The sequence below is a fragment of the Megalobrama amblycephala genome, linkage group LG11 (genome assembly GCF_018812025.1).
Source record: "Megalobrama amblycephala isolate DHTTF-2021 linkage group LG11, ASM1881202v1, whole genome shotgun sequence".
Lineage (NCBI taxonomy): Eukaryota > Metazoa > Chordata > Actinopteri > Cypriniformes > Xenocyprididae > Megalobrama > Megalobrama amblycephala.
In genome coordinates this window covers 9,250,470-9,263,620 of record NC_063054.1, presented here as the reverse complement: position 1 = coordinate 9,263,620, position 13,151 = coordinate 9,250,470, and the positions used below count along the sequence as shown (strand labels likewise).

The 13,151-nt window shown below is 40.8% G+C and overlaps 1 protein-coding gene across 5 annotated transcripts in view; it reads right to left on the bottom strand.

Moving 5' to 3' along the window:
* Positions 1-1,720: 1,720 nt before the first annotated feature.
* suco (SUN domain containing ossification factor) overlaps positions 1,721-13,151 on the bottom strand; it is a 69,282-nt gene continuing 57,851 nt past the window's right edge. For all 5 annotated transcript variants that reach the window (XM_048208595.1, XM_048208597.1, XM_048208598.1 and 2 more), the window contains 5 exons: positions 12,499-12,603; positions 12,245-12,393; positions 10,209-10,300; positions 8,782-8,837; positions 1,721-4,683 (listed from right to left, as the gene is read on the bottom strand). In XM_048208595.1, the coding sequence (XP_048064552.1) occupies positions 4,186-4,683; positions 8,782-8,837; positions 10,209-10,300; positions 12,245-12,393; positions 12,499-12,603 (900 nt within the window). In that variant the 3' untranslated portion in view covers positions 1,721-4,185. The remainder of the gene's footprint in view (positions 4,684-8,781; positions 8,838-10,208; positions 10,301-12,244; positions 12,394-12,498; positions 12,604-13,151) is intronic.

The window sequence follows — 13,151 nt, the reverse complement described above, 5'->3', positions numbered from 1 at the left end:
GGATCGCTATTATTTTGTTTTTCCTTGTTTATTTAAAATATTCACAAACTTGCTTTCCATGTTATCAACTATCTGATATTCCGATCCTCAAATATGTGTAAGGGAGTGTGTTTTGTCGTTTAAAAGCCTTTATAAATTATCTTTATCTTGATCTATAACGAGAGATGGGCGGCGCCATCTTAGTTTGCCCCGCAGTTCGCAGAGTCCTGTCAGTCGGATTTACAGCAGGTGAATTCATAATTTTCTCCCGAAATATATGCAAGTAAGTGGCTGATGGTGAACTGGAAGAATAATAGAGTAAACTTTATAGTTACTTGGCCCCATTATGTGTGTCTGATATGAATAAATGTCGGCAAATTGTATATGAATGGATTGTTATTGCTCCTTCCACTGATGTCTGACATCAGTGTGTATTTTATAAACTCTAAATATATTGTTTTAATGGTGCTTATGCATATTTAAATGTCTGAAACCTTAAAAGAAACGTTATGTGGCTGAAAACACTGCATAGTTGTGATCTATGACAAGAGCTGCGCGCGTCCGTCTCACAGTAAAAGCGCGAAAGCGCAGTTTAAATCTGGCAGTTATGTGACGTCGCTGAACGTTCGAAATCCCATATGTGGGACCGTACGCCCAGGGGCACTGAAATAAAAATCCCTTATGTGGGACCGTACCGCTCAAAGGGTTAAGCACTAAATCACCACATCATACAAACCATAAGTCGAAACCTAGCATGTTTGGTATCGTTGGACTCGGCAAGGATTCAGGAGTCTAAGGATAAGACTCCTGTGAAAATAAGTCGACCACATCCACAGTATATACATCATTTTTTCTCCACTAGGTGGCGCTGGTCCGAAACTTCTCAGGCTCCTTCATGGCATTGTGCTGATGACCCAAACCAAGTTCCGTAACGATACGCTAATGCGTTTCATACAGCATTTTCGTACAAAATTCAAAATGGCCGATGACCAACATGGCCGATATGGAAAAATTGCACATCATTCGACTCGGCATGATGCCCCGAATCTAACGACAAACCTATCAGAAGTTATAAGCAAAAATAGCCATTTTTTGTATCTCCGGACCAGTTGGTGGCGCTGCGCCGAAATGCTGCATGTTGCCTCTGGTCATGCTTGTGATGGCATGTCCCAAGTTTGGTCTGAATATGATAAAGCATTTTGGAGATATAGCCTCAAGTCTGATTTGGCGAGCTTTTCGCCGAATTCATTTGTGCCGTTTTCAAGAACGGATGGATCTATCAAAAAGCTTTTGATAACTTTTTTGCAAGCATGGTCTGAAGATGATCTGGTTCAATTTTCGTGATAATCGGAGTAACAGCCTAGGATGAGTTAGAAAAAGGTTTTTCGGAAAAATCTAAATGGCGGGAACATTTTAATGACGGAAAATGACGTCATAGGGTGCAATAAAATCGTCTTTTTTGAAATTTGTTGAAATTTGTTTGTAGCCCTTATGATTTAAAAGTTATTAGCATAAATACGAGTGAAAATTTGGACAGGTGGTGGCGCTAGAGGGATTGAGTTAGAGACTCCAAATTTACTATGGATACAGTTGAGAGTGGCCTCTATCAGTGTGCCAAATTTCACAACTTTTTAGCATACGGTTCTATAGGCTGCCATAGACTTCAATGGTGGAAGCGTAATAATACATGCTTTCATGGGTTTTAATGCTTGTAATAACTAATAAAACCAAACACACTGAATAAAGACGACAAAGTGTTTTATTTATAAATTCACAGTTTCTAATGGCACTACACCGCTGTAGTTACAATTGGAAAAACTAAAAAAAAAAAAATCAAATACTGTGCAGTTCGTTCTCACAGACTATGAGATTTCATTTGGGCGCCACCTAGCGGACGTTTAAATAAATCAGGCATTAACCACTAGAGGGCGCCATACTAAGGAAAGCCTGGGTTGAAAAAGCACTTGTACAAGGTGTGGAGTAGAAAAACAAAGGCATGTGGAGTTCTCCAAAGTGCACAGGAGAGACACACGCTGCGGTCTCTACTCACTCCAAATACTCATCAGCATACACACTGGTTGAGAAAACATCCATACATAAACACAAAATCCACAAGCATATATCGATTAGCATTCAAAAAGGAGAAAGGTAGTAAAATGTTTCAAAGTGGAACATGTGTCATGGAAATCACACAGAGATGGTCCATCGTATGCCATCCCAATCTTTCCCTTTAATTGAAATCGTGATGTGATTTCACATTCTCCTAAACCCCTCAGTTTGATAAAAGGTCAATGATGGGATCGTCTGCATGAAAAAAACAAAACAAACAAAAAACAATCTCAGACACCACAGAAAGCACACAAGTCTGACGCAGAGAAACTCCACTGGGATGTCAAATGGTCTCTTGGGTGCATTAAAACAACTTTGAAAGCAGCAAACATACATACATAGAAAGTGTGATAAAAGGGACACGGAGTGTGTGAGATCAGACACACATACAGATAATCTTTACGTGTACATGACAGGTAGGACAGACAAGAAGGTTGCTTTGCTGGACATGCATAATATGTGCGCAAATACGAGAGCTTGGCCATTCTTGTGATTCCAGTAACTCAAAGCTCATCTGAACAGATCCAGCGAAGAAGAGTGAATCACAGAGTCAATCAGATGTCCTTTAAAAATTATGCATGACATCTCCATGATCACATTATGAGCATTAGAACAGATTTATCTGATACTTAATGTGATTTAAGAATTGATTTGAATTGAAAATAAATTAATAAATCAAATAAAACATCCAAAATAAATTAAGAGTTTGATTTAAGAAGTCAAAATCGACCAGTCCTATGGAAGCTTGTTTCCACCGCTGAATGAAAAATAAAAAAGCAACTAATTGTGACTTTTTCTCTCAGAATTGAATTGGCATATAAACTTGCAATTGCATTAAATAAAGTCAGAATTGCGAAATATAAACAATTCTGAGAAAAAAAGTCAGAATTGCGAGTTTATATCTTAATAATTTGCAGTTGTGAGTTTATATATCGCAATTCTGACTTTATAATTCAAAACTGCGAGTTCATATGCAATTCTGAGAGGAAAAAAAGTCAGAATTGTGAGATAAAGTCGCAATTCCCTTTTTTATTCAGTGGCAGAAACAAGCTTCCATAGAGTCCAGCTTTCTCAAAAGGAAAAGAAAGGAAAAGAAAAGACAGTTTGTGCAAACTCTGGAGAACAGGAAGATGTCGTCCGTACCATTTGTGTCTATGTGTAATAAATCTTGCGAGCTCTAACATGGAGGTTGGAGGGGCCACTGCATCTCATGTGTCACATGACCGTGATCTCATAGAGCCCCGGTCACATTTAAATAAATAAATACATAAATAATTACCGCTAAAAATAACAGAATGTCCCCTACAAACTCCCCGTGTACATATAAAGTGTGTAAAAAAAACCCTAATGTCTGCATGTGTCTTTTATGACGGCTCTACTGAACATGAAGAAAATGAGCTGTAAACGTACTTCAAAAAGCTGGAGCCTGAGCATGAGACTCCGTATAATGTGTGTATATACGTGTGTGTGTCTGTGAGTGTTCAGGCCCAGCCTGGACTCGTTGGTCACACTAGATGGTGAGAGAAACAGGCCTTAATTTGGCTCTAAAAGAAGAAATGAAAACAGAATGAACAAGGACTGGATCTGTTCTTCATTCAGCTCTGTTCACTGGATTGAAGCCCTGTGCTATGTGACATCACTGGTCCCACAAACCAACCACAGACAACGACTGGCGCAGGGTCACGCACACTCACATGTACAAGAATTTCATTTGCGAACGAGGAAGGAAAAGACAGAGTGAGATTGCGTTAAAGGGACAGTGAAAGAGGAAATGGTAATCTGATGGTCATGTTAGTATAAAGAATGATGTTGAATGATATGGGCCTGCCAGCATCGACAGTTCACATGGTCACGGTGATGCAGCGCCACATCTACATGAGTCTCATTCATACTTGCGAATGTTTATCAGTCATAATATCCCTAGAAGAACCTTAAAAGGGAATAATGAAAACAATCCTGAATGGATAAAAAAGGCACATAACCAAAGTTCCGTGAACCAGGATGTAGTGAAGATGGTGTCAGGATCATCACTGACAATAAAATCTCAAAACGACGGTGAGATGGAATAAGAAAAAGAAAGATGCCGATGTGAAAAACTCAAACTCGTCCCGTTACAGCTGTCCTTCCAAATGTGGCAACGCCCAGGTCTGCCTTTCCCTTAATGATTTCCCCCAGCGTCGGCATCACCGTCACAGGAAGGGGCGCGTGCAGCATCTCCCCCACACACTGGCCCTCCGGCTGCATCTCTGCGTTCTTGGATCGCCGTCGTTTCAGGGACCTCTTATCCATCTTGCTCTTTGCCGGAGGGAGGGTCAGCGGAGGCTCGCCGTTGCAGAGGATGGGCTCGTGTCCGTTCATCGAGGGGGCGCTGCCGAAAGATTCCTCAGACAGTGTAGAAGCGGAGCTCTCACAGCTTCCCTCTGACGCACAGTCCCTGGAGGAGCAGGTGGACGTGTAGCCGTTGCATGTTGACGGCAGGAAGTGAAGAGATGATTCGTCGTTGCACCTGGGCCCACCGTTAACGGCTGTCACTAAGGGGACGGAGGCCCGGAGCGTCTCCACACGGTCCCCTGCTTTTGTCTTGCAGCGTTTCTTCTGAAAGACACAAAAATAGAGAGATGATTTAAAGTCTAAATGATGCATTCAGAGAGGTTTATATTTAAACACCTAAAGCCGCTGAAACCGTCTTTGTGCTGAGTGAGTTTGAACATGGATGAATACTTCAGACACTAAGAACAGAAATCAAGAAATTACAGCAATCAGCGATCACTATGACCATGTGATGATACACACGAGGGCAAAGAAAACAAGGGATCACTTGAGGAGAAATTAAAGGGATGGTTCACCCAAAACAGAAAATTCTGTCATCATTTACTCACCCTCATGTTTTGATGAAATCTGAGAGCTTTCTGTCCCTCCATAGACAGCTACGTGACTACCATTTTGAGGTTTCAAAAAGTTCATAAAGAGATTGTGAAACTAATCCATATGAATTGAGTGGTTTAGTCCAAATTTTCTGAAGAGACTCGACTGCTTTATATGATGAACAGATTGAATTTAGGTTTTTATTCACATATGAATGTTGATCAGCGAACATAAACAGAAGCTGAGCTGAACATGAATGATGCACAAGAACAAACCTCTTGTGGAAGATCAAACGTGCTCCATAACACGAGAATGAACCTCATTGGTTCTTGTGAAGCTCAAACGTGCTGCGTAACGAGAATGAGCCTCATTGGTTCTTGTGAAGCTCAAACGTGCTGCGTAACACGAGAATGAACCTCATTGGTTCTTGTGAAGCTCAAACGTGCTGCGTAACGAGAATGAGCCTCATTGGTTCTTGTGAAGCTCAAACGTGCTGCGTAACGAGAATGAGCCTCATTGGTTCCCGTGGAAGATCAAATGTGCTGCGTAACACGAGAATGAACCTCATTGGTTCCTGTGGAAGATCAAATGTGCTGCGTTAACACGAGAATGAACCTCATTGGTTCCCGTGGAAGATCAAACGTGCTGCGGTAACACGAGAATGAACCTCATTGGTTCCCGTGGAAGATCAAACGTACTGCGTAACACGAGAATGAACCTCATTGGTTCTTGTGGAAGCTCAAACGTGCTGCGTAACACGAGAATGAACCTCATTGGTTCTTGTGGAAGCTCAAACGTGCTGCGTAACACGAGAATGAACCTCATTGGTTCCCGTGGAAGATCAAACGTGCTGCGTAACACGAGAATGAACCTCATTGGTTCCTGTGGAAGCTCAAACGTGCTGCGTAACGAGAATGAGCCTCATTGGTTCTTGTGAAGCTCAAACGTGCTGCGTAACGAGAATGAGCCTCATTGGTTCCCGTGGAAGATCAAATGTGCTGCGTAACACGAGAATGAACCTCATTGGTTCCCGTGGAAGATCAAACGTACTGCGTAACACGAGAATGAACCTCATTGGTTCTTGTGGAAGCTCAAACGTGCTGCGTAACACGAGAATGAACCTCATTGGTTCCTGTGGAAGCTCAAACGTGCTGCGTAACGAGAATGAGCCTCATTGGTTCTTGTGAAGCTCAAACGTGCTGCGTAACGAGAATGAGCCTCATTGGTTCTTGTGAAGCTCAAACGTGCTGCGTAACACGAGAATGAACCTCATTGGTTCCTGTGGAAGCTCAAACGTGCTGCGTAACGAGAATGAGCCTCATTGGTTCTTGTGAAGCTCAAACGTGCTGCGTAACGAGAATGAGCCTCATTGGTTCTTGTGAAGCTCAAACGTGCTGCGTAACACGAGAATGAACCTCATTGGTTCCTGTGGAAGCTCAAACGTGCTGCGTAACGAGAATGAGCCTCATTGGTTCTTGTGAAGCTCAAACGTGCTGCGTAACGAGAATGAGCCTCATTGGTTCCCGTGGAAGATCAAATGTGCTGCGTAACGAGAATGAGCCTCATTGGTTCTTGTGAAGCTCAAACGTGCTGCGTAACGAGAATGAGCCTCATTGGTTCCCGTGGAAGATCAAATGTGCTGCGTAACACGAGAATGAACCTCATTGGTTCCTGTGGAAGATCAAATGTGCTGCGTTAACACGAGAATGAGCCTCATTGGTTCCCGTGGAAGATCAAATGTGCTGCGTAACACGAGAATGAACCTCATTGGTTCTTGTGGAAGCTCAAACGTGCTGCGTAACACGAGAATGAACCTCATTGGTTCCCGTGGAAGATCAAACGTGCTGCGTAACACGAGAATGAACCTCATTGGTTCCTGTGGAAGCTCAAACGTGCTGCGTAACGAGAATGAGCCTCATTGGTTCTTGTGAAGCTCAAACGTGCTGCGTAACGAGAATGAGCCTCATTGGTTCCCGTGGAAGATCAAATGTGCTGCGTAACACGAGAATGAACCTCATTGGTTCCCGTGGAAGATCAAACGTACTGCGTAACACGAGAATGAACCTCATTGGTTCTTGTGGAAGCTCAAACGTGCTGCGTAACACGAGAATGAACCTCATTGGTTCCTGTGGAAGCTCAAACGTGCTGCGTAACGAGAATGAGCCTCATTGGTTCTTGTGAAGCTCAAACGTGCTGCGTAACGAGAATGAGCCTCATTGGTTCTTGTGAAGCTCAAACGTGCTGCGTAACACGAGAATGAACCTCATTGGTTCCTGTGGAAGCTCAAACGTGCTGCGTAACGAGAATGAGCCTCATTGGTTCTTGTGAAGCTCAAACGTGCTGCGTAACGAGAATGAGCCTCATTGGTTCTTGTGAAGCTCAAACGTGCTGCGTAACACGAGAATGAACCTCATTGGTTCCTGTGGAAGCTCAAACGTGCTGCGTAACGAGAATGAGCCTCATTGGTTCTTGTGAAGCTCAAACGTGCTGCGTAACGAGAATGAGCCTCATTGGTTCCCGTGGAAGATCAAATGTGCTGCGTAACACGAGAATGAACCTCATTGGTTCCTGTGGAAGATCAAATGTGCTGCGTTAACACGAGAATGAACCTCACTGGTTCCCGTGGAAGATCAAACGTGCTGCGGTAACACGAGAATGAACCTCATTGGTTCCCGTGGAAGATCAAACGTACTGCGTAACACGAGAATGAACCTCATTGGTTCTTGTGAAGCTCAAACGTGCTGCGTAACATGAGAATGAACCTCATTGGTTCTCACAGGTCAAGCAAACTTCAGAAAATTTGGACTAAACCTCTTAATTCAGATGGATTAGTTTTACAATCTCTGTGAACTTTTTTAAAGCGTCAGTATCAGCTGCATAGCTGTCTATGGAGGGACAGAAAGCTCTCACATTTCATCAAAATATTTTAATTTGCGTTTCTGAGGATGAACGAAAGTCGGGTTTGGAACAACATGAGGGTGAATAATTAATGACAGAATTTTCATTTTTGGGTGAACTAACCCTTTAAGTCCTGTTCGCACCATGACAAATGTTCGGTGCAATAAACATCTTCATTTGAATGAACGGATGTTAATATGCATGCTCAGACAGACATGAAATTTTGCATGCCGTCAATGCAAAGCGATTTATTTTACAGCAATGTGTTCTAATGACTTTTCCATCACACTGCAACAAAAACTGGACAACCAATGAGATTCACACTTTTGGCTTTATGCCATTTCATAAAACTACAACTTGGTGGCACTCATTAATTATTTTCCATAGTGACAATGAGAAAACCATAAAAACATTTTCGTTAATTGAAATAAATGTTCTCCACAAATGATCCCTTGTGTTCTTTAACCTCATGTTTGTCATTAAAAGGTCATAGTGATTGTTTTATTGCTTTATTAACTGAAATAAAATATATTTTTTGCATATTGCATGTGATAATCAGACTGATTATCATGCACAGATTTGGTTTCCTTTTTATTTGGTATTTTTGTCTAGCATAGAGTTGTTGTCAATGGAATCAGATTAGTTAAATGTAATCTGAATCACTAATTCTCAGTCAGCAGAGAAACGGTTAACATCACGGCCTATCAGAGAGACTCACTGGAAAGAGCTGCATTCCAAAACACTCACTGCTCTTCACATTTACCGTAGGAGTTCTTATGAAACACGTTATGTAATTAATATGGTTCTTACAGACTCAAAATGCAACAGTAAAACTGGAGAAAACAAAAGCAAGAGCTGTGAGTGCTTTTGAAGCCCAGCTTCATTCCCACTACTGTCATGAACACACAGCGGCCGAAACGAACTCCATACCTTTTTCTCTGGAGAAAACCTTAGAGGTTCTACAATGTACAAGTCATCAGGACCTACTAAACAGGGGAGAGAGGGGGCAGGTTAACGGAATGGTATGGCAAACAATAACACAAGCATGACGGCACTTGCAAGTAGTAGCTCAAGTCATTCACAGACACTTCAAAGTATTTTCACTGTTCTTTATGGCTGAAACTGTTGTTCAATTGAAATTCGCCCTGTCAAATCCTATTTCACTTGTTTCATCACCAACAAAGTCTGCATGTGGTAACCATGGCTGCAGCATTAATTGTTTGCATAATGCTGTCATTTGGACACATTTGAAAGTCAAGTCTTTTTGATTTGCATATCTGTATATGCGACACTCAATAATCCACTAAACGTACCACATTTTTCTGTTGTTACTACTTGCAAATGTCCAACGTGTGCCAGCCAAAAGCATCATGTGCTAAAAATATCCAACCTCTGCCTTATGAACACAAACCAATGATGAGCTCACATGCTCCAACACACACACACACGCTGAAGCAACGTGAGAGGAAAAATAGCAGGGACAAAAAAGAACAAGAAGAATAGGAAGGATCTGGCATTTAAAGGACGGTTCAGTTTATCTGGCTGTGTTTGCCCAGTTTTTCATATTAGTTTCACTTAAATGTTCTTAATAAAGCTGTAAAATTACAGGATTTTAATCAAATTAATTACAATTTTGAAAAATTTGCACATTGTGAATTTATATATAACATGAATTAAATTAAATATTGTAATATTCAATAAATATAACTACATATTACATTACAAATGTCTATGTTTGTATTCAACAATATGAAGTTATTTATTTAATACTTCTCCAATTTGTTCATTTTTTGTCGTTTAAAAAATAAATAAATAAATAAATAAATAAATAAATAAATAAATCACACTAAATTAAAAATTTAAATCAAAACCTAGTTTTTTGCTTGTAAAAGAAAATGTTTATTGCTTAAGGGAGGTATCGGATCAGCCGACTCTGGCAGGACCAAACATGAGGCATGACCGTGCTGACATTCAATTACTCCAGTTTAGGTCACACTGATATTGAACCATCGCCAGACACTGTGGAAATAGTGACAGCTGGACTCAAAACTAGTTCAAGCTGTAAAGTGATCGGTATGGTATTTAATACAAAAGGCGTGATTCTTCTGAGAGCGGCAGCCAAAATGAGAGCACACAAAGTAAGCCACGTTAAGTGGGAAGGCGTGATGTTAGTCGGCATCATCTTGGTTTCTCAAGCTGTGAGAAATGAATATGGTGGAATTGAGAAGAGACAGAACCACAGCTGAGTGAAACAATGTGCGTTACATGAGAGAAGGGGAGGAGTAGAGAGAAAATAGGACAGAGATAAAGAGAGATCTGGCATCAGAACTCCCCTCAGTGTCAAAGGTGACTCTTACCTTCTGATGTAGGCAGCTGAAATGACTTCGAACGAACGAGAGGGCAAGAAACTCTCCGTTTCAGACTCATATCATCATATGAGGAAAAACACCTGAGAATGAGAAAGAGAGAAATTATTCACAAATGCACTCTAATATAGACATGAACCTTTGGCTAATGCACTGCAAAAATGTAACGTATTCCTGTGATGACAAAGCTGAATTTTCAGTATCATTACTCCAGTCTTCGTTGTCACATGATCCTTCAGAAATCATTCTAATGTTGATTTGCTGTTGAAGAAACATTTCCGATCGTTATCGATGTTGAAAACATTTGTGCTGCCTAATATTTCTGTGGAAACCGGATACAGTTTTTTTCAAGATTTTTCAGGAATCAAGAAAAAGTTCAAAAGAACAGCATTTATTTGAAATATAAATCTTTTGTAACATTAGAAATTATCTATTTAATGAATCCTTGTTGAAAAAAAAAAAAACCTCAATTATAATTGAAATTTTCTTAAGGATAAAAAAATATATATCTCAGCCCTTTCTTGCACAATATTAAAGGTTACAATTAAAAACAGAGCCCAAACTATTAAATTAAGTTGCTATTTATTTTTAGATATAATAATCAACACTCAAATTAAAAAAAAGGCAGGTTTTGCATTGCAACCTAAATCTAATTATACAATTATTTTTCAATTATTTTTCTACTCCAATTATTTTTTGAAATATAATCATTTACAGTTACTGTCATAACTTGTTTTCAAGACAAATTTATTTAAACATTTTAAATAATTAAGACATTACTAACAGGTAAAGTAAATATAATGAATATATAAAAATAATATAGTGCATATATTTAGTGAAATGCTCCATCTAGAGTTCATTTCTCTAATGATCTAACATGCTGTGGACACTAAATGACTTGCCTGAGGTGAATGTAATGCTACGTGAGATATTATTCTCAAGCTGATTTATTGATGTCTTTCTGCCTCTGAAAAACTGGTTGAGAAATTACACATAAACATGTATGCATAGATCATCTGTTGTTCTTCTTCTGCACTTTTTTCTGTTGTGGCTGTTAGTAAACAGTGTTGCATTACTGCACGTGCCCACTTCTGAATTGGAGTGTGGATCACCTGTGACCGACTGTATTTGTCGTCTGACTGTATGCACCGAACAATGACGTCCATACCATGACGGTTCGGGACGAATACATGTAAAGTTACATCCCTAATATATATACATACATACATACTGACCAAAAACTTTTAAATGGTAATGTACGTTGGTGCGTCACTGTGACAAAGGAAAAGTGTAAGTGTAACGCGCAATATGGCGGAATAAGTCCCGCCTTCTAAATAAGAGCCAATCGCTGACTGGTAAAGTCATCGCGTCACTGCAGCAGCCGTTAGAAGCACCGGTTTCTATAGAAACAGTCAGACGCGCGCCTCTGAAACATGGCAGAAGAGACGCGCATTTAGGTCTGCGCATGCGCATTAGCTTGATCCAGCCTAAAAAATAAAGATCTCCACCGCTGATCACGTCATAAACACGTTACCAAAGCAGAGTCCCTGATTGGTTAACGCGCCGCGAATTTACGCCAAAGTTCAGATTTTTCAACTCGGGCGTCTAGGGCGTCAGACACTCAATTCATGCGTCAGACGCGTCAGGCGCGCGAACGCTCAATTCACGCCGCGCCATTCACGCGTCAACGGCCGATTCGCGCCGCAGGATGACTAGACGTGCGTTTACATTGACTTAACATGTAAATCAGACGCCCCAGATGCGTTCGGTATTAACGCAGCATTACATTTACATTACACTTTAACTAGCTTGCTCAGCAAGATTGCTCCACTCTTGTCAAAAATGTATAAATGTTCTTAAAACTAATTAATATCAGTTTGAGTCGACTCTTTCAAACTGTTGTTCTGCCATAACAGTAGTTGACCGCAGGAGACCACAGTGAAGGCCTTTAGAGAACAACTTGCAGCAACACTGAGAATGAATTGTGTTCTTGCATTGCATTCTGACATATTTGGTGCGTGTTATACCTCTTAGGGCTGGGGTAGTGGTTGCTCATGGGAATGGCTGGGCTGGTGTTGTGATTGGGCGAGCTCCTGCAGCACTGCATACAGAGCAGCAAACCCAGCGTCAGACACAGGATCAGAGACAGCACCAAATAACTCTGTCTGTCGGAAACCTGCAACACACAGTGTACAACGGGCTTTAAATATTAATATACATTACTGGGTGGGTCGTGATATTAAGCATTAGATGGGGATGGAATTATGTAAGGTTTGTAGACCTCTCGCTGTAACTGTGAAACAGTAGCAGACAGGTTCAGCATGATCTTGGTGGTATTCTCCAGCTGGCTTTGCAACATCTGTATAGACTCTGTCTGTTTCTGGTCCTAAACATACACAGATGCAAACAGTTATCCACATGTTATAAATGTAAAAAACACTGTACATGCTATAATGGTATCTGAACAAGCAAATCACATTTCAAGGGTTAGTTCACCCAAAAATAAAATGTCTGTCATTAAGTACTCACCCTCATGTCTTACGGGTTTGGAACGACCTTCATTTGTGCGCAAAAACAAAACAAAAAACAACTTTATTCAACAATTTCTTCTCTTCCCTGTCATTCTTCTACGCTGTTGATGTAGTAAACAGTGCAGCGCATCCGTGTTTATGTCCGAATGCCGACTCAATATTGGCCGACGCTGTTCACGTGAGCAGCACGACACATGCCTGTGATGCTGACGCAGGAGTTGGACAATGAATCAGCGTTCTGACGAAGAACACAGAAGCGCTGCACTGCATCAACAGCGTAGGAGAATGACAGGGTAGAGAAGAAATAGTTACATAAAGTCATTATTTTTGTTTTGTTTTTGCGCACAAAAACTATTCTAGTCGCTTCATAAAATTAAGGTTGCACCACTGCAGTCACGTTGAC